Source organism: Schistocerca americana, chromosome 10 (assembly GCF_021461395.2).
Source record: "Schistocerca americana isolate TAMUIC-IGC-003095 chromosome 10, iqSchAmer2.1, whole genome shotgun sequence".
Classification (NCBI taxonomy): Eukaryota; Metazoa; Arthropoda; class Insecta; order Orthoptera; family Acrididae; genus Schistocerca; species Schistocerca americana.
This window is the reverse complement of record NC_060128.1, coordinates 48,914,883-48,934,890: the sequence shown is the minus strand read 5'-3', so window position 1 is coordinate 48,934,890 and position 20,008 is coordinate 48,914,883. Positions and strand designations below refer to the sequence as shown.

The 20,008-nt window shown below is 40.9% G+C and overlaps 1 protein-coding gene across 1 annotated transcript in view; it reads right to left on the bottom strand.

Annotated features, from left to right (window-relative positions):
* Positions 1-7,258: 7,258 nt before the first annotated feature.
* LOC124552239 (PHD finger protein 14) overlaps positions 7,259-20,008 on the bottom strand; it is a 183,044-nt gene continuing 170,294 nt past the window's right edge. Inside the window, exon 17 of the mRNA XM_047126521.1 lies at positions 7,259-7,747. Within this exon, the coding sequence (XP_046982477.1) occupies positions 7,727-7,747 (21 nt within the window). The 3' untranslated portion in view covers positions 7,259-7,726. The remainder of the gene's footprint in view (positions 7,748-20,008) is intronic.

The window sequence follows — 20,008 nt, the reverse complement described above, 5'->3', positions numbered from 1 at the left end:
CACGTACACACTCGTACTCTGCTCGACATTAAAGTCTGACGTCAGTTTGACAGTTCACCGCCTGCCCCATTTTACCGGTCTGACCGAACTGAGATGTAAGACGTCAGTAACGGGGGGTAATTGCCCGACCCCACAGTGCCCATAAGTGGTTTCACCTCGGTTTTGCCACACGCCACAGATACTCACCACGGCACTCCTCGAACACCCCACGAGTTGTGCAGTTTCCGAAATCCCCACTCCGAGTCCCCGGCCGTCGCAGTCGGTCTCGGTTGACCCGAGATGGATCGCGCAACTTCCCCGTTCTACGCACAGACACCACACTTGACGGTACCACGTGTGTGTCCGACTGGCAGTCCTTCTCCGTCAGGTCACGCCGCGATTGCCCGGACGGGTTTATATCGACAGTAAGTCTGCGGTAATTGTGCTGTCGCCGGCACGCCGGTCGGCAGAGGTACGGAGAGAAGATGGACAGTAGGTGCCGGATCGAGCACGCCTATCACGAGAGCGACACGCTGCCGACGCCCTCTGGACCGCGAGTATTTAGATTGCCGTCGCTGACCGGAGAGCCTCAGCCTCGGTCACTGTTGCACTAGCTCGGTCACTATCCTAGTCCACGTCACACGAGAGTGTACAGCGACCGGAGTAGTGTTTGTAGTGGGACTTGTACTTCGACAGTAGTGAAGCTAATGTGCACTATTATTTGAAGAGCTTGTACCACAACACGTGGACTCTCTTAAAGGTAACTAGCTTCCTGTTAATGTAAATAAAGAACCGTATTAATACATGTGTGCAGTTGTGGAGTAGAAAGAGGTTACCGCCCACCAAACATCATCCTCTCCCTCGACTCCCACGGTACGAGCCTCGACAGTCGGTGTTCTGGCTGATTAGTGTATGTGTACACGTTTATGGCGAGATTTATGTTAGCTCTTAAATGAAAATGTATTTCATATTTTTTGACTTATCCACATGTGTGAGCACCATTTCACTTAGAATCTGTAATAATCCTATCTCTTTTTCAACCGTATTATGTATTCTTGTTTTATGACGTACATTATTGAGGGGTTTCTTGGTGTAGTCCTGTGTCAGAAAAAGTATATCTAATCTAATCTAAAAGATGAACTTTTTATCAGTTGCTGATAGTTTTGAGTGCAACATTGCCAATGAAAGTGACCCCGTTATCTGCTGCCCTATTGAGTGCAACCTTGCCAATGAAAGTGACCATGTTATCTTCTGCTCTTAAAAAAATGCATTTTGTGTGTAGTTCAAAATGTGACAGTGATGATTTCACTTAAAAATTGAACCTTTGGAAAAATCAAATTCAAATTTGTGACACAGATCATTCTGTGGAACTCGGGCAATCAGTTGTCGACAAGAACACGGCAACTGAAACGGCGAGTACGTAGTTTTCAGAGGGGTCGTGAGACTTCACGCAAGTCGAGAGTGATAAGTTGTTAGGGTGTTGCTCAGTCGTCACTCGTTAGTTGCACAGTCTGCTCATCTGATCTTCGACACTCGTTGCAGCACAACATTTCAAAAGTTTGTATTCTCTTTTTTGTTTAAACTGATTATTGTCCGTGTATCACTTCGGTACTAGGCTACACTCCAGACAAGTGCCTTCAGAAAAGACTTTGTGACACTTAAATCTATATTCAGTGTTAACAAATTTGGTAAAGTTGGCCACAAATTTCTTGTCTTCTCAGTTCTATTTACTTCCTCATTATCTACCCATCAAATCTTCTGCATTCTACTGTAACAGCACAGTTCAAAAGCTTCTCTTCTTGTCTAAACCGTATATCATGCTTGTTTTATTTCCACACACTGCAACACTCCAGACATAAGAAAAGATCTCCTAACACTTAAATCTGTGTTCGGTGTCAATAAATTTGTCTTCATCAGAAACTCTTTTTCTTGCAGTTGCCAGTCTACATTTTATATCATTCGTTATTAAACCTACTCCTGCATTATCCCTATTTGATTTTGTATTTATAATCCTGTATTCACCTGACCAGAAGTCCTGTTCCTCTCGCCACCAAACTTCACTAATTCCCACTATATCTAATTTTAACCGCTCAATTTCCCTTTTTAAATTTTCGTACCTGGCCGACTAAGAAATCTAACATTTCACACTCCAATCCGTAGAATGCCAATTTCGTTTTTCCCGATTGTGACATCCTCCCGAGCAGTCCCCGTCTGGAGATCTGAATGGGGGACTATTTTACCTCCAGAATTTTTTGCACATTACGATTCCCTCACCATTTAACGGTACGGTAGATCTCTCAGGGGAATTAACGGCTGTAATTTCCCATCGCTTTCAGCTGTTCGCAGTACTGGCACCACGAGGGCATGTCGGCTGATGTTACAGAGCCGGGCCAATAAATCATCTAGACTGTTGGCCCTGCAACTACTGAAAAGGCTGCTTTCCCTCTTCAGGAACCATAATTATGTTTGCCTGGCCTCTCTGCATCCACGGTGTGGCTGCCCGTATTGTTGAGGCGCGCGGAGCCACTGCACCTCTGCAGTACTTGTGGTGGCTCGAGCACATTATTGTATCAGCTGCACTATATGTTACAGACAATATCTATGTGGTATTATACACGTAGCGTGCATGTGTGCACTAATTTTCAAACGAGTCAGACATGTGCGTATTTCCTTACACGTTGCTAACTACTTCGGCACATTTTTGTATTCGGTACAGTGTATATTGTACAAAAGTACATTTGAAAGCAGCAAATCAAATAATCTTTCAGTCTCTTGTGAAACTGACTGCTGCGGTCTCTGTAGAAAATCACAGGTCGCCTTTTGCCAGTGAGGGCGGTCCGGCAAGGGTTGCCACTTTCCGTTCGACGCAGTCGACAGTACGACACGTGATACGTAGAGCGCGGCGGGCTACCGCTTTCCGTTCTCTGCTTCGCCGAGCTGTGAAGCAGAAAGCGTGGGCCGATCAGAATATAAGCAATTTGGCACACGCACGGTAGTGTTAACTGCTTTGTCGGCAATATAACCTTCGTGCTGCAGTCGGTCCACTGTCAACTGCCTTTGAGAGATGTGCGTCAATCAGTGTTTTCATCGCCAAATGTGCGAGGTCAAAATGCTATTGAAATTCACTGTTGACTGTGTGAAAAATATAGGTTCAATGAAATGGGCAAAGAGAAATTGGTGCAATAGTGTCACAAGTTTACGGAAGGCCATCACAGTGCTGACAGTGGTCACAAAAGTGGTAGATATGTTGTCTGGACTGATGACCTCGCCCAGCTGCAAACGTAAGAATTAGAATGAATTGTCACTTACTGACAAGTGCTCGAATGTCTATTGTACAACACTGACAAATAATCACAAATGAGACACAATGCTGTCAGCTGAAAATGCTCTCAAAGCTTTTCTTGACCGCTCTACCTGAGGAGCAGACGAATTTCATTTTCTTATCACCACTTGAGATAAAATGTGGTGTTCAGATATCTTTACACTACACCTAAACTGGAAAAAAAATTAGTTTCAATGGAAAATCAGGTCAACTGTTTCTGTGACTACAAGGGTGCGGTTCTGATCAATTTTGTGGGACCTCGAGCCACTGCGACTGCGTCGAACAGAAAGTGGCAACGCTTGCCGGACCGCCCTCACTGGCAAAAGGCGACCTGTGATTTTCTACAGAGACCGCAGCAGTCAGAGCACCTCTGAGAAACACTCCTAAATTGTGCCACTGTAGTGTTTTCTTTTCTCGGGGTTCTGCCGTGAAAGTACAAACTAGAAAAATCTGATTGGTTTTTGAATTTTGATGGAATAAGTTACGGATAAGGCGGACTTCATATTACTGATTGAGATAGTGCTGTAATTTGACTGTGAATGGCAGACCGGGTCGGCAACACTACAAAAAGTGACTGTAAGGAAATAGCATCAGAAATAAGTTGAAATTTACCTTATAATTCTGTCAGAAATGTAGTATCTATTATAATATAGTCTTCGTGGCTGCATCTGGAATACTTCTTGATTTTCTTGTAGGATGTCCTTTTTTTTTTATTGTTCAGTGGTCCTCTTGTTCTCCATCTGATGAAAATCTCTTGAAGTTCTCACTGTCTGGATTAATTTATAAATTTGGCGATAACCATTGCGAATCACTACTGAAATAACTTGAAGACGCCGTGTGTTCGTTTCATAATATAGTTTTAATTTCCACTTAAAATAATTCTTTAACATCAGCGCCAAAAATACTAGTCTTAAACGTATGAAGACAAGATAAGAAGAGAGTAATGACTAGTTGTTAAAACAAGCATCTATGCAAAAGCAAAAAAAAGATCAAAATTACTTATGAAAATCTGTCGCTCTTGTTCTCCTTCACGATGCTGCAGATTTTTAATAACCTTCCTTACAATCTTAATCTCACACCCAGGTTCTCTTTTGATCTTTTCACACCCACAAAACTAATGTGAATTTGAATAATTGGAGGACAGTGAGAAAGTGATATTCTTAGTGCAAAACTGGCTAAAATCTGTGGTGGCATACACTTACACAGAAGGTCGGAAAGAAATTTGTTTTGCAGTCGGAAGTAAATTTTGAAATTATTAATGAATTGGCCTTTTTTCATTTTAAAATAACTGGTCCTTGATATCCAACCGCAGCCATATTAATTTTTTTTTATTTTCCTGGCAGATTAAAACTGGACATTGGACTGGCACCCGACACAGAACTTTTGCCTTTTGATCTACCGGGAAGTTTCAAATCGGTGCACTCCATTGCGGAGAGAAAATTCGTGATCGCCAGGGCTGTCACTAAGCCATTTCCCTGGGATATTCTTTGTCCTGGATGTGCTCCCTGGGAGATATGCAGAATTCCTGTAGGAGGTGAGGTAGTGGGGAAGTGGAGCTACGAGGGCAGTGCCCATAAAGCTGTCAGAAGAGCACTCGCCCACCAAACACAAATTTTTCAAGTTCACGTCCCTGGTCGGGCAAACAGTTTTAATTGGCTAGAAATTTTCAAATTGGTGCACACTCTGCTGCATAGTGAACATTCTTTGTGTTTGAAAATTTAGTTGGCCTTTCTCAGTGCCTCTAGTTCATTCGTTCCTTTGCAAAGTATTTTTTTCCTTATTTCAAACAACATTGTTCCTTTCTTTTTCTATGATTGTTACTAGTCAACCTGTACAAATAATTTTCACTCTAACAGAAATAATATAGTAAAGGAGAAATAAGTAAATGCAAGTATTTATTAATAAAATATTTTTGTATAGTAATAACAAAAAATAGTCTCACAGGCAAAAATCGATATCATTATATACACAATATGGTTAACTGTAAAACATATAAAAAGCAGATATTGTTTTTGTCCGATTTATTTCATTTCTTAAAAATTCTTTATTTTACAAAACTTCTTTGAAAGCAATGTAACCACTTATAATGTGACCATCATTTACTTTTCACCTGACATGTCTTTAGCACAAACATAAATATCACTGTTGTGCGAATTCGTGAAAAAGCCACTTATAACTGTCCGTGTGAGGGAAAGGTTCTGGTAAATACAATCCAGTGTTTTTAAGTGTTTGCATTTTATTAACAGTCGTAGTGAAGGACAATTTTATTGGGGATTGTTTCCTTATCATTTGGAAAGGCACGGTTGAATCAGAGTGGGGTGTAAGCACAGTTTTATTGGAGTCAGTAAATTTAGCAGTGATGATCACCTTAACTTATAAAAGTATACGGTACTTACTTGTGACAATCAAAGTTGACATAATTCAGTTTATTCGTGCAGTACATATCGCGTGCTAAAAGAAAGTAAACAGCTCCAACTACTATTGTGTATTATGGTAAAATTAGGATCGTCTGTAGATGGTGACTTCTACATTCTTTACATTTATGTGTATGACCAAAATTGTGTGATAGACCACACTTGCAATGAATCGAAACAACAGCAACAGCTGTCATGCATGTTTGTTAAACAAATTGTCAACAATTGGAAGCTTCTGCGTTGTTTTTATAAAAATGTTTTCAAAATAAAGGTTTTTAATGAAAACAATAACTTTAAACTAGTTGTGTATTTTTCATCATTAGTGGTGAACAAGGTCTTGAACATTATGTCTCAGTCATTAATTTTGATTAAGTAATTCGGGAGATATGGTGTATTGGCAAAAAAAAAAAAAAAAAAAAAAAAAAAAAAATCCAAAATAATATGATTCTTGTTCAGTTTTGGATAGGAAAAATTCTGTTTTCTGTAAATCGTCTTGTGTGATACCTTCCAAGTTAAGATAACTTTTTTACTTTCCCAACTGATTTCACAGTGCATGCATTATCCTTAGGTCTCATTCTCCTGGTACGGCCATAGTATTTTAATCCACAGTCTCCAATGTACTAGTGACTTGCTGGGCACCATTTGATCTCTGTCTGTACTAGTTACCTACAGATCTGGGTTCCAGAGTTTCTCATTTCATGTTTCATTCTGTTTTCCTGGTGTTGTCAACATCCGTCTTATTCTTGACAATTAGTTTTTTTTGGAGACTAAGGACATATCGACTGATAGTGAATTACTGAAATATTTACAAACTTATATGTGTGGTATACACAAGCACAGAAGCATTTCATTATTAAACTTTGATGTTGCAAAACTCAAACCAGCAAATTGCCTTGTCATCAGCTACATAGAGCGCATGATGCATTGTTGTTGTTTGAAAATGTCTTTACTGACAAAACTACAACAACACTGCAGTTTAATAAGGAAATGCTGTTGTGGTCATGTATACTGCACATATAGGTTTGGAAATATCACAATAATTCCCTGTCAATCCATATAATATTAGGCAAAAGCTGAGGAACACTATACAAAAATGTATCGAACATGTAAAAGTAGCATCTAAGTGCATGGAAGCAAAATATTTCAAAATTAGATGAATACCACAGTGAAACAAACAATTTAGGAAATTTTAATAAAAAGAAAAGATGAAAGATATGCCAGAATAAAATCTTTACTATAATATAAATAACTGAAGGAACAAGAATGTTGTTAAGGTTATGGAAAGTGTCCTCTTTGAGCGATACCAAGTACACAATACATTTACTTACATCTTTGAATAGTCAACATTTTTACAGTAAGCAACTCCTCCCTCTCCTTTCCAAAACGACCACGCCCCATGCAACTGCAGACAAGGGTACGCATCCGGCACTGCATGCACGCCCCCCCCCCCTTCCCCCACATGTATCTACAAGAAAAACATTGTTTACACCTTACCTCATGGATCTTTGGGATAGGAGAAGGGAAAAGCAGCAAATAAACACAGTTTGCAGTAAAAGTAGTTTATTATACCATTACAATACTGGTTGAAAAAGAAAGTAATATAAAAGAACCACTATGGTCTAGGAAGTTTGTAGCAGCTGTATCAGCCGATTGTGTGTCAAACAATTACATTCAAAGGGAAGAAAAGGAGCAGGCAGCTGCCTGCACCTGTGAAAATACACAACTGGAAGAAAGCTTCTGCATATATTTCCTCAACTGGAAGAAAGCTTCTGCATAGATTTCCTCTCTCACACTCAATTTGTTCACATACCAATTATGAATTAAGGAAAAGAATAAGATATAATTGCTCTCTCACACTCAATTTGTTCACATACAAATTATGAATTAAGGAAAAGATTAAGATATAAATACTCTATCACACTCAGTTTGTTCACATACAAATTACGAATTAAGGAAAAGAATAAGATATAAATGCCATTGAGTTTGGAAAAAAAAAAGTTCCCTCTCAGTACTAGTTGTCTGAATCAGTTTCCTGCAACAAAAACAAAACATACCTTCATTAATGTAAATCCACACTGGATGTAAGGTTGTAAAGAGTGGCAGCCAATTACTTTTTGACAAAAATTATATTGAACCTTTCAAACGAAACTGTTTTCAGTTTGAGATTTTACAATGCCAGGAAACAGATACACAGCAGGAATAACTTAACATTATATAGGCCTTTTTTAAAATACTGGGTTCAACATGCCTACACATTTTGAGCCCCAGTTCTTTATTAGGGGACCATTCAGAATATTTAACTACATTAATGTACAAAGCTTAATTTAAATTTCAGTTTTTCACTCATTTTACCTGCTGCACTCTATTGTGTTTTGCTCCTGGTATTTCTTAAAACAGTCTGGAGTAAGTCACATCAGTAACGTATCAAAATTTAAATTTGTATTATTATGTATTTTTAGCTCTCTCCTGTCTACGAAATGACACTGGAAACTACTAGTGTCTCTTAAAGCTATTCGTAATAAGCCTGTAGTGTTAATTTTGTACAGTCTGTACCTGGTGTGTTTGTTCCTGGACTGTGAAAAATAATCAGGTGTCAGACATCCGATTCTTTTATTTAAGTATGCAAAATTCTGCTTGCATTAATATGACTTTCGGGGAACTCAGAAAGTCTCTTTGCCGACAGACGGTTCTCGAGCCTTACGTGGTGCCTCCCGTACAACTACCTTTTAACGTACAGTGTGTTACCCGTCCCCAGTTTTGACATCACCCACGTCCTACAATCCTACCCGTAAAGATCTCCGTATCTGCGCGAGACGGCATGCGTTCCAGTGGGAGTGGGGAAGTATCTGTCGCATCTACAACTGAGCAGACGCGTAAGAGGGTGAGGAGGTACGTGGGAGACAGCTACAGTTCGAAAAGAATGACTCGACGGGTTATCAAGTTTCCGAAAGGACAAGCTCCGGGGCGCTGTCGTGTTAAATACGGGCTTTAAGACTAATTTTTACTATTAACTTTAAGGTACGTTATAGATAATATATTGCCCTCACCCACTATTCGTGGTCGACAGCTGGTAAGTGGGGTGAATTCTCTGGTTGGACTGTTCTGATCATTACTTCACATGTATGTGAGTTGATTCTTTTGGGATACATACTTAAATAGCAGTGAACACCACAGTGACATCTTACAAATCCCGTGATGAAACACATTGGTCCTGTTTGATTGTTTTCTATATGTTCTCTTAATTCTATCTGGGAAGAGTCCCAGCAGTACCCAATCAGTCGAATAAGGTTTTTGTAAGCTGCTTTTTTTTTGTAGGCGAACTATTTTTCGCCAGTGTTCTACCAGCGAATCTCACTTTAGTATCTGCCATTTCTACACACAGGTTTATGTGGTCACTCCACATTAATACTCCTAGATATTGTACAGTTGTCATCGTCACTTCTGGCGTTTCAATTTCAGTTGTGTAGCTGAACAATTGAGAGTCTTCCCCACCTATTTGCACATAATACAGTACATTTATTTTTTCTCAGAGTCCAAGCGCACGGAGTTATCACTGATCTACACATTTGTGTAAGGGACATTCAAAAAGTAACGAGCCGGACGCATAATTACAGAAATCAGTACCTGTATGTTAGAAGTATTGACCCTGGCTGTTGAGACGCTTGTCCCACTGTGACACAAGGCGGTGAATGGCTGTCTCATAAAATTCCCGGGGCTGCGATGTTACCCAGTTCCGCACGTACAGCTAGACGTCGTCGTCGTCGTCGTCCGAGGTGCCCCTGTGCTGACATTCTTCTTTGACCGAGATGGCCCCCTTCTGATTCACTTCCCTCAGCAAGGGACAACAGTGAATGCCCAGCATTACTCGCAAACCTCGACCACCCTTCACAGTGCAAAGCCTCGTACAGCCGACACGGTCACGGCACTCCTACAGAAATTCAAATGGGAGGTTCTCTGCCACCCTCCACACAGTCCAGACCTCTCTCCCTGAGATTCCGGTTAACATTGCAGCCCTGGGAGTTTTACAAGACAGCCATTCACCATCTCGTGTCACAGTGGAACGAGTGTCTTGACAGCCGGGGTCAGTACTTCTAACATACAGGTACCGGATTCTTTAATTATGCCTCCAGCTCGTTTCTTTTTGAACTTTCCTTATATATAGAGGTATGACTACCTGTGATAAGGACCACCCGGATTCTGAGGTCAATCGAAGTCCTCCAATAAATGGAAGACATTAAGCAAATAACTCACGTTTCTACAAGTTGGTCTCATTCCGAAACCAAAGTTAGTAGTCTCCGAGAAACGAAAATGCAATAATGTTGAGGTACGAGACCTGTTTTCCGGCTGCCCGAGAAGACGGATGAGACGTCGTGCCCGTTCGACAGCAGCCTCAGTTTCGAGATCTCCAAAGTTTATAACACAGATCGTACACCTACCTAGACATGACCCAAACAGTTATACGGGGGTCCACAGTTTAACACAGACGCCCGACCGTAGTTTTGGCATTTTTCGCGTCAATAAATTGGTGTGCGAGGTGAAAGGTGAGAGAAGTGACAGAAAGGAATTCTAGTGCCAACTGAGGGACCTAAATATATAGTAAAATTTGTGATGTGCAAAGTACAGAGATATGTGGAGAGAGTGTGTACTAGGAGCCTTCCACGTTTAAAAAGACAGTGTGCACTCTACTTCAAAACTAGAGTGTGAGTGGTTCCTTGCAGTTCGGGGAGGGGACGGGGAAGTGTTAGAGAGGTTGAATGCGTATTAATTGTGGGCAAGTAAGAACACGGTGAGCAGGGTCAGGACGTGAGCTTCCACTGTGCCAGGTGACACGGCAGACCGATCCGGAGACGCGCACTCGGCTGTGCGGGAACGGCGACAGGTGGTGCAGTGGCCGAGACTCTGCACTACAACTGTGAGGACCGGGCTCCGAATTTTCTTCCGGTTGTCGAGATTTAAATGATCCACTACATTTCCTCGTCCGATATAACTTACGACAAATACTGGGATATTTTTAAGGTGTGGGACAATTCTATCTTATTTCCCGGATCGACTAATGCTTCTCGAGTTGATTTGATGCAGAAGTGCCACTGTCTCCTCCTTTTGGGCCCAGCACTTAAGACCCTCATAAAAAAGCACCAATTCGCAATAAGTGAATCTGTAATCACTTATAGCTCTGTGATAGAATTGGGAATGGTCTTCTATGTATGTCCAAATAACTGATATTATTAGAAAAATCTCACAGCATCTAGTCAACTAACTGTAACAACATTTTCAATATTAATGCTAATAAACTGGAGAGAGAGAGAGAGAGAGAGAGAGAGAGAGAGAGAGAGAGAAAGAAAAGTAACATAATTTCTCTCGAACAAAAATGGAAGAAGGGAATAGTACAGAATATAAATGATACAGTGTTCAGGACTAAGAGAGGAGGAAACTTAAGACTCACACTGTCCAGGGTGACAATTTCATAACCACTGCAGTACCGACTCGGCACACCCACCTCCGACTTTAACTTCCCGACTGCTCTCCTAGCCCTGCCCTTTACCTCTGCTAAGCTAGATGCTCTAACAGTTGTGAACTGGACTCGTATTCGGGAGGACCTAGTTTCCGATACCTATCGGACAACTTGGATTTGCATTTTCTGTAATTTCACAAACAATTTTGAAAGTTTCAGGTGGGTACCTCTCACACAATTACAATCAATTTCAGTTACGTTCTTCTACAATGTGTGCTTGTGCTCCGTTCCTAATGACCAGAAATAAAACACTACCTTTCTTTCCTCATCTTATTTCTGGAATGGGATATTTCATAAACCATTTAATTTACTATTCTCTGGTGTGCCGTATTTACTTTATTCATCTTTTCCTCTTCAGTAGGACTGAGCTCTTTGTGCTCCCCAAGACCAGATTGAAAGCGACGTGAAATGATACATGTGTAAGGACAGTACTAGGGAAGACGAATGGTGGACTTCAATTTATTGGGAGAATTCCGGGAAAGTACAGCTCGTCTACGAAGGACACTGTGTATAGAACGCTACTGGTAGTGTGACTCATTCGTGAGTACTGCCCGAGTATTTGGGATCCCCAGCAGGACAGATTAAAGGAAGACATCGAATAAATTCTCAAGCATGTTGTTAGACTTGTTACAGGCAGGTTCAAATTGCATGTTAATATTACGGAAATTTTTTGTGAATTCAAAGGGGAATTGTAGGATGGAAGGCAATATTCTTTTTATGAAACACTATCGAAAAAATATTAGAGAATTGGCATTTGCAGCTGACAGCAGAATGATTCTGCTGGCTCAGGCACACATTTTGTGTAAGGACCGTGAAGACAAGATAAGGGAAATCAGGGATTGTATGGAGGCATACCGACATTCATTTTTCCTTCAATTCATTTGTGAGTGGAAAAGGAAAGGAAATGACTACTAGTGGTACAAAGTACCCTCCGCCACATCAGATTATTCATGCATGCATGTAGATGTAAATATTACATTGATGTTGCTGGTGTATTGATCTCTTTTCAACACTCCCCCCCCCCCCCCCCCCTCCCCCTCCAAAAAAAAACTTCCTGTGAAAATGATATACGTTGTGTTTATTTATTTATTACTGAAGAGAAACAGAGAAGTAGACTTGTACATAAGTGAAACACAGATGATAAGGTGTTCAGACGAGATGACTTTTGAAATGTGGTGTAGCAGAAAAAGGTTTAAAATTAGATGATATAATTGGATAGAGAAAATAATCTACTCACCAAGCAGTGGCAGGAGAAAACATGTAATGTGAAAATGCATAAAAAAACTAGGTTTCAGAGCCGGTGACTCTTCTGGCAGAAGGGTCGAAAGGGAAGGAAGAGGGATGAAGGAAAAGGATTGATGAGGTGACTGTGTGTACTCTAACTAGCAACAGATGAAGAACTCAAAACCTAGGGTTAACTGTTTCCTATTAGTGTTTCTGTGCACTATGCACCATTCCTCTACAGGTTAAGTAATTACCTTTCCTGTATTTTACATAATGAGTGTTCTCGGTGATATTTGACATGAGTATGGGATATCAAATGGTAAATGCTGTTACTGGACAATTAGTGCTCCTCCTCAATCTTTTGCAGGCATAAATGTGAACACATTTCAGCAAGTTTAATAGTTCACCAACCACTTTACCAATACTTGACACGCTGCCTCGAATCCGCAGGAAAGAAAGCCAACTTTAAAATTCTGTAATTTTAAAATGCTAAAAAGTTAGTATTATGAAATAGCGGCTTCAAAACCAAAGTTTTTAGTTTATTCCACTCATAAAACTGTCAGAAGATACGCTTTGCACTGTTAATCTGAAAATTATTTTACAAAAGAAACAAATTCAAACAGTGGAATAATGACAATATTAGGAAAATGATAGATTGCTACTCCCCATACAGAGGAGATGAGTCACAGACAGGTACAAGGAAAAGAAAACTAAATGTGAGCTTTCGGTCAAAAGACCTGCTTCTAAATTGGACAACACACATTCATTCACACAAGCGCAACTCGTGCACACACGACCGACGGCTGTAGCTACTGAGACCAGACTGCGAGCGACAGTGCACCGTGGTGGGGGTAAGGAGGATGCCGGGGCGGAGAGGGGAAGAGAGAGTACGGTACGGGTGGGGCACGACGAAGTGCTCCACATGGGAGCATACGGGGACGAGGCGGGGAGAGGGTAGGGCAGCTAGGTCAAGTCGGAAGGTTATACGGAAGGGAGTGGAAAAGGTGAAAAGTATAAAGAGTGTGGGTGCGTCGGTGGAACAGAAGGCTGTGTAGTGCCGGAGTGAGAACAGGAAAGGTGCGTGAAGGACAATTGCTATTGAAGGTCGAGGCCAGGAGGGTTACGGAAATGTAGGATATATTGCAGAAATAGTTCCCACTTGTGCAATTCGGAAAAGCTGGTGACGGTAGGAAGGATGCAGACGGCACAGGCTGTGAAGCAGTCACAGAAGTGAAGCACGCAGAGTCGAGCGGCACGTTCGGCAATTACACGATCCGGCTGTCTCTCGGCCACAGTTGGACGTATGTGCGAACAGACAACTCGGTTGTCGTGCCCGTATAGAACGTGGCACAGTGGTTGCAGCTTAGCTTATAGATCGTGTGACTGCTTTCACAGGTAGCCCTGCCTTTGATGAGGTAGGTGGTGGTACTGATGGTGGGAGGATGTATGGGACAGGTCTTGCATTTAGGTCTATTACAGGGGTACGGGCCACGGGAGCAGGGGTCGAGCAGGGAAGGACGAGGCCGATTCCGAACCAGAACCTCCTTCCCGGTCGCCACGACTGACTGTATCCTCGACCGCAGTTACTGTCGTTTGAAGGCATCACCTATAAACAAATCCAGAATATGGTAATGGGCCAGCATGGTACCATCCCGTGCCAACATATTCGTACGGCATCTTCTGGAATCCTTTCTAACCACCCAAATCTCAGACCCCTCACCTGACACAGGTTGATCTTTGCGACTCGGATAGAGGGTGAGGACACCTTATTCACATTCCTCCATAATTTCAAACCTTCTCTCCAATTTTCTTCACCTGGTCCTCCTCAACCCAACAAGCCATCTTCCTCAATGCTGATCTACACCTCGAAGATAGCTACAGCAGTACCTCTGTGTGTGTCAAAGCTACTGAGCACCATCAATACTTCCCCTCTGACAGTTGTCACCCTTTCTATACCGAGACGTCTCTTCCGTACAGCCCGACCACCCGTGGCCGTCACATCTGTACCGGTGAACGGTCCCTCTCGAAATATAAACAGTTCTCCCGTGCCGGTCTCTGCAGTCACACACCGTCTCCCAAAGACGCACCATCCAGCCACAAAGGAACAGTCCCCTTGTGACTCAGTACCACCAAGAACTGGAGCAACTGAACCACATTCTCCACCAGGCTTTCAGCTACCTCCCGTCATGCCCTGAAATGAGGAAGGTCCTACCCACTTTACTTCTCGCTCCTTCCACAGCGATTTTTCACCACCTACGGAATCTGAACAATATTCTCATCCCTACCTACATGACCCCTTCCCTTGTGGCTCGTATACCTGTAACAGACCTAGATGCAAGACCTGACCCATCCATCCTCTCACCAACTACTCCAGTCTGGCCACCTAGCTGCCCTACCCCATCTCCATCCCGTCCCTGTATACTCCCACAATCAGCACTTCTGTCCCCCACCCCTACACTGGTGTCCCCCCCCCCCTTCCCCACAGACTCCTCCTTATCCCCATGCCCAAATTGCGTCTCCCATCATACAATGTCGCTCGTAGTCTGGCCTTGGCAGGCAGAGAAAATGTGTGTGTGTGTGTGTGTGTGTGTGTGTGTGTGTGTGCACATGCATGTTGCCTAATTTAGATGAAGGCCTTTTTGGCTGTAAGCTTACTTGTCTAGCAATCATTTTGTTGTGCCTGTCTGCGAATCAACATCTCCACTATATGCTAATCAGCAGACTTTCCTTTTCATAATATTGCTAGTAAAGTAAGAAATGTTCTAGAGAGGAGAGAGAAATCTTATCTTTCCTCTACTTTTAATTATCTTTTTCAAGGAAAAAAATATTATTTTTAAATTTGAAATAATGTTTTGGTTTACAAATTATTACAAAATAAAATATTTTGTCTTTTGACTCTGTAGTATTTTTCCTCGGTGGTCAAATATAATTTTTCTTTGTCGATTGCAAGACAACTGAACTTAACTAGCACTCGATAATTTTTTTGGTGATAATTCATAGATGTATTTTAATGACAAGGACTTATGAGAGAGGTGCAGTGAAAGACTGATGCTAGTTACTCCTCACTGAGGACACACTCTCTGGGTACTTAAAATGCTCGAGATATGGCACTAGTGTGCTCACAACAAGGAAAAATACATTTTTATTATATGTTACAGTGAACAGGGCTTTTATTGCTCAGTTCATGTTATAAGTAGGGGGGTTCAGATTAGGAAGTAAGATGCTCAAAGTAGAGGCAAAGTTTTGTCATTTGAGCAGCAAAATAACTGTCGATGGCATAAGTGAAGGTGACATTCGACTTAGACTGGCAATAAGAAGAAACCATTTCCCCAAAAAGACAACTAAATTAATAATGAAAATAAATTTGAGTGTTTCCTGGAAGTATTTGTTTGTGATGCAGTGGAAGTGATATGCGGATGATAAACAGCACGCATAGAAAGAGAGAATGGAAGCTTTTGAAATGTGGTGCAATACAAGACTGCTTGAAGGGTAAATGAATAGATCAATGAAAGTCTACTGAATAAAACTGTAGAGAAATGAGCTTTATTGCACACTTTGACTGACAGGAAGAGTGGTTTGATAGTGCAAACTGATCCATCACAGATAAGTTAATTTGGTATTGGACGCAAGTGTGTGCTTCATAACACTACAGTGACATGTGGGCCTGAATACAGTACATAGGGTGAAACTGATGTAGTTTGCAGTAGTTATGCAAAGACGAAAACTCGCACATAAAGATGTGACTGGACTGAGAATATTTTGGTAGGGAGGACACAGCATGTCAGACGTAGATACCCTTGCTGTTCACTTTACTATTAATATTGTTTGGAAGAGCATTAATATATAACCTCAAACTTTACCCAGAGGATGCAGTTATGTACGATGAAGTACAGTACGAACGAAGCTGTACAAATATTGTGAGGCATGGATAAGATTTCAAAGTGGTGTAGTGATTGGCAACTTGTTCTAAATGATAAAAAATGTAAAACTGTGCACTTAAAAAAAAAAAACAAAAATGTAGTATCCTGTCACTATAATATCAATGAATCACAGTGGGAATTGACCAACTCATACAAGTACCTGGGTAAAACACTTTGTAGAGATATGAAATAGAATGGTCACATAGGCTGTCATGGGTGAAGCAGGTGCTAGGCTTTGGTTTATTAGTGTGAGGTGTGTAAAAAAAAGTAAGGCGATTTTACATTTTTATGAAAAAATATTTATTTATTCATCAATATTCATGTTGTCCCTTCAAAGTAATCCCCATTAGATACAATACACTTCTGCCAACGCTTCTTCCAGTTGTCGAAGCACTTCTCATAAGCTCTTTTTGGTACAGCCTCGAGTACTTCCGGCAATGCAGTTTTCATTTCCTGTCATTGAAAATCTTCGTCTTTTCATAGATCTCTTTACTTTTGCAAGCAGGAAAAAGTTGCAGGGGGCCAAATCCAGTGAACATGGTGGCCGAGGCACGATTGGCGTGTTGTTTTTGGCCAAAACATCTCTCACAAACAACGATGAATGAACAGGTGCATTGTCATCATGCAAAAGCCATGAATTGTTTTTCCACAATTCCAGACTTTTTTGCATATTTCTTCTCGCAGACGGTGCATAATGTCAAGGTAATACTCCTTACTGACCGTATGACTTTGAGGCAAAAATTCATTACGCACTGGGCCACTGTAATTGAAAAAAAGAGTGAGCAAAACTTTAACATTTGATCAACTTTTGTGTACTTTTCTCGGTCTTGGTTCTCCTGGGACACATCCACTAGGACGATCGGGCTTTGGTTTTGATGTCATAGCAGTTCTTCTGATCAAAATTGGGAAGTTTTGGAACAAACTTCGTTGACACACGTCTCATGCCCAAAACATGATCTGACCGATATGTCAACATCCTCAGCGTCTTCTCTTACGGTAATTTGACGATTTTCCAAAACAATTTTCTTCACAGTTTGGACCATTTCAACATTATCAACTGTTGTTGATGTGTTGGGATGCAAAACTATGAGCTGAATAAATGTGTGTACAAATTTTTGTAGATGTAAACCTTTACCAAAAGCCCCTCCAAAGACAAACCAAGTTACTGGAGGTGTCAGTGCCGTAACAGATATATATTTTAGGTTGCCAGGTGGCAGCTGCAGCTATTCAAACATTCCCACAGAGACAATGTAACTGCAACTGGTGAAATTAACAGCAAGTTGTTTATGAAAAATACACACTGTTTTATTAGAATAACTGTCAGTTTATATAGGGGGTCTAGCGACCAGCTGAAGACGGGACAATTCTACAGAGCCAGATCTATAAATGTACGACTAGTTCTATTTCTGTGTACATCTTGTGTGAATAACCACATTAACATTTTCTTAAAGAAGAAAAGGAATTTGGGATATTCCCAGTGTGGTCCAGTATGATGCACAGGTTGAGAAAAAAAAAATGCTTAGGGGACTCACTTGGTTGTACTAAACACCGTATCTGAAATTTGCCTCGAGGAATTAGGCTGAAGGCTCAGTGAAATATGTCTGCTTGTGTCTGTATGTGTGGATGGATATGTGCGTGTGTGCGAGTGTATACCTGTCCTTTTTTCCCCCTAAGGTAAGTCTTTCCGCTCCCGGGATTGGAATGACTCCTTACCCTCTCCCTTAAAACCCACTTCCTTTCGTCTTCCCCTCTCCTTCCCTCTTTCCTGATGAGGCAACAGTTTGTTGCGAAAGCTTGAATTTTGTGTTTGTTTGTGTGTCTATCGACCTGCCACCGCTTTTGTTCGGTAAGTCACCTCATCTTTGTTTTATATATATATATATATATATATATATATATATATATATATATATATATATATGAGGTGACTTACCGAACAAAAGTGCTGGCAGGTCGATAGACACACAAACAAACAGAAACACACACACAAAATTCAAGCTTTCGCAACAAACTGTTGCCTCATCAGGAAAGAGGGAATTCCCACGTGGAATGTTTCCTTCCATTATATATATATATATATATATATATATATATATATATATATATATATATATATATGCATTGTATGTAACCAGAAACAGAGTGAAAATGTAGATTGTAAATGGAAAATTGAGAAAAAAGATTGTGGAAGGAAAACCTAGGATGAGGAATGCTGGTAAGAGTGAAGATTAAATGGACTGATAGGGCCCAGTGGACATCTGTGGAACTTAGAAGAACTGGTAATCCAGTAGTTGTGTGTGGAAGCCACTGCTGGCACGCAGCGACAGGATGTTGTGTGGACAGTTACACTGAAAGGACTCTGACAACACAGTTTAGATCAGTGTGAAGGATACTAAAGAGTATTGCGGCTGCAGACAGCAGTCGCCAGTCCTTCACGAAATATTACTTAGCTTTCTTGAACTAGTTTTTGTGGGACTGAAATGGTTTGGGAAAAATAAAGTAATATTTCCTATATGACTGCAACAGTATCTGTAGTTACCTTTCCAAAACCCACAGAAGGGGCTTTGACCCAAGAGATAAAAAGAACAAATTTTAGGAACATCCACCGTATTGACCAGATACGGCTCACATAAAGAGTCCCATCTGTTGACTCATTTTTAGAAAATTGTGGCTGGGTGAGAAAATTATTGTAGCTGTAGTCTGATATAATGTTCAGACTGTTAACAGTCACAATTTGAGGGTAGAATCTATTCGCAGGACGTGTGTCGGTTGAAGTGTATTGAGGTAAAAGGTGACTATGTGGAAAAATAAGCGCATTTTTTACCTGAAAAACCTGCCGCCTCGTGTTCTGTTTTTGGATACACTATAAAGAACGGTCCGAGTGTTCTGCCATACGAACCAACTTTTGCAGTCAGCACCACTGCTGTAATGGTAACAAGCTTCCCACTTTCCTCTACTTCTGATGCTTCATTACTCCCATTTGTAAGAGACTTATGTATTCTTCTGTGCATTTTGGCATGTCAAATACTTTGTAAAATAATCAAAGAGGCAAATAAATATTAACATCTCTTTGGCCAATTGCATATCACTCCATCCACTTCTCTTCACTATACCAATGATCTTGATATAGTTATTCGAAACAAGAAACAAAGATAATAACACATGCCACACAATGGCAGAGGTTTTGTGTGTGTGTGTGTGTGTGTGTGTGTGTGTGAGTGAGAGAGAGAGAGAGAGACTATGATTACATATATATGTAATTTTTGGCAAAAGTTAAAATACATTGCAGCACATGAGAAAGAAACACACACATAAATAATGTCCAGTTTTTTTGTGTATGGAATGCTCTTCCCCATCACTGGTTGAGTCAGCAAAACAACCATTCATTCGACATGTGAGAGACTGTTAAACTGTAGAAAGTGAAGTAGCAAGAACAAAATTTACGTTGAATAAAAATACTCAGATAAGAGTAACAAGAAATTGTACAATATCATGATTACTACACTGGAGTTGTTTGTGAACACAGACCATTAATGTGATGAAACTTCTGTTCAAAAATCTCTCTCACAGACTCAGTGAAATGGAAATGTTCTTCTTTGTCATATTATAAGACAGGCACCAGGAACTCAACACAAAT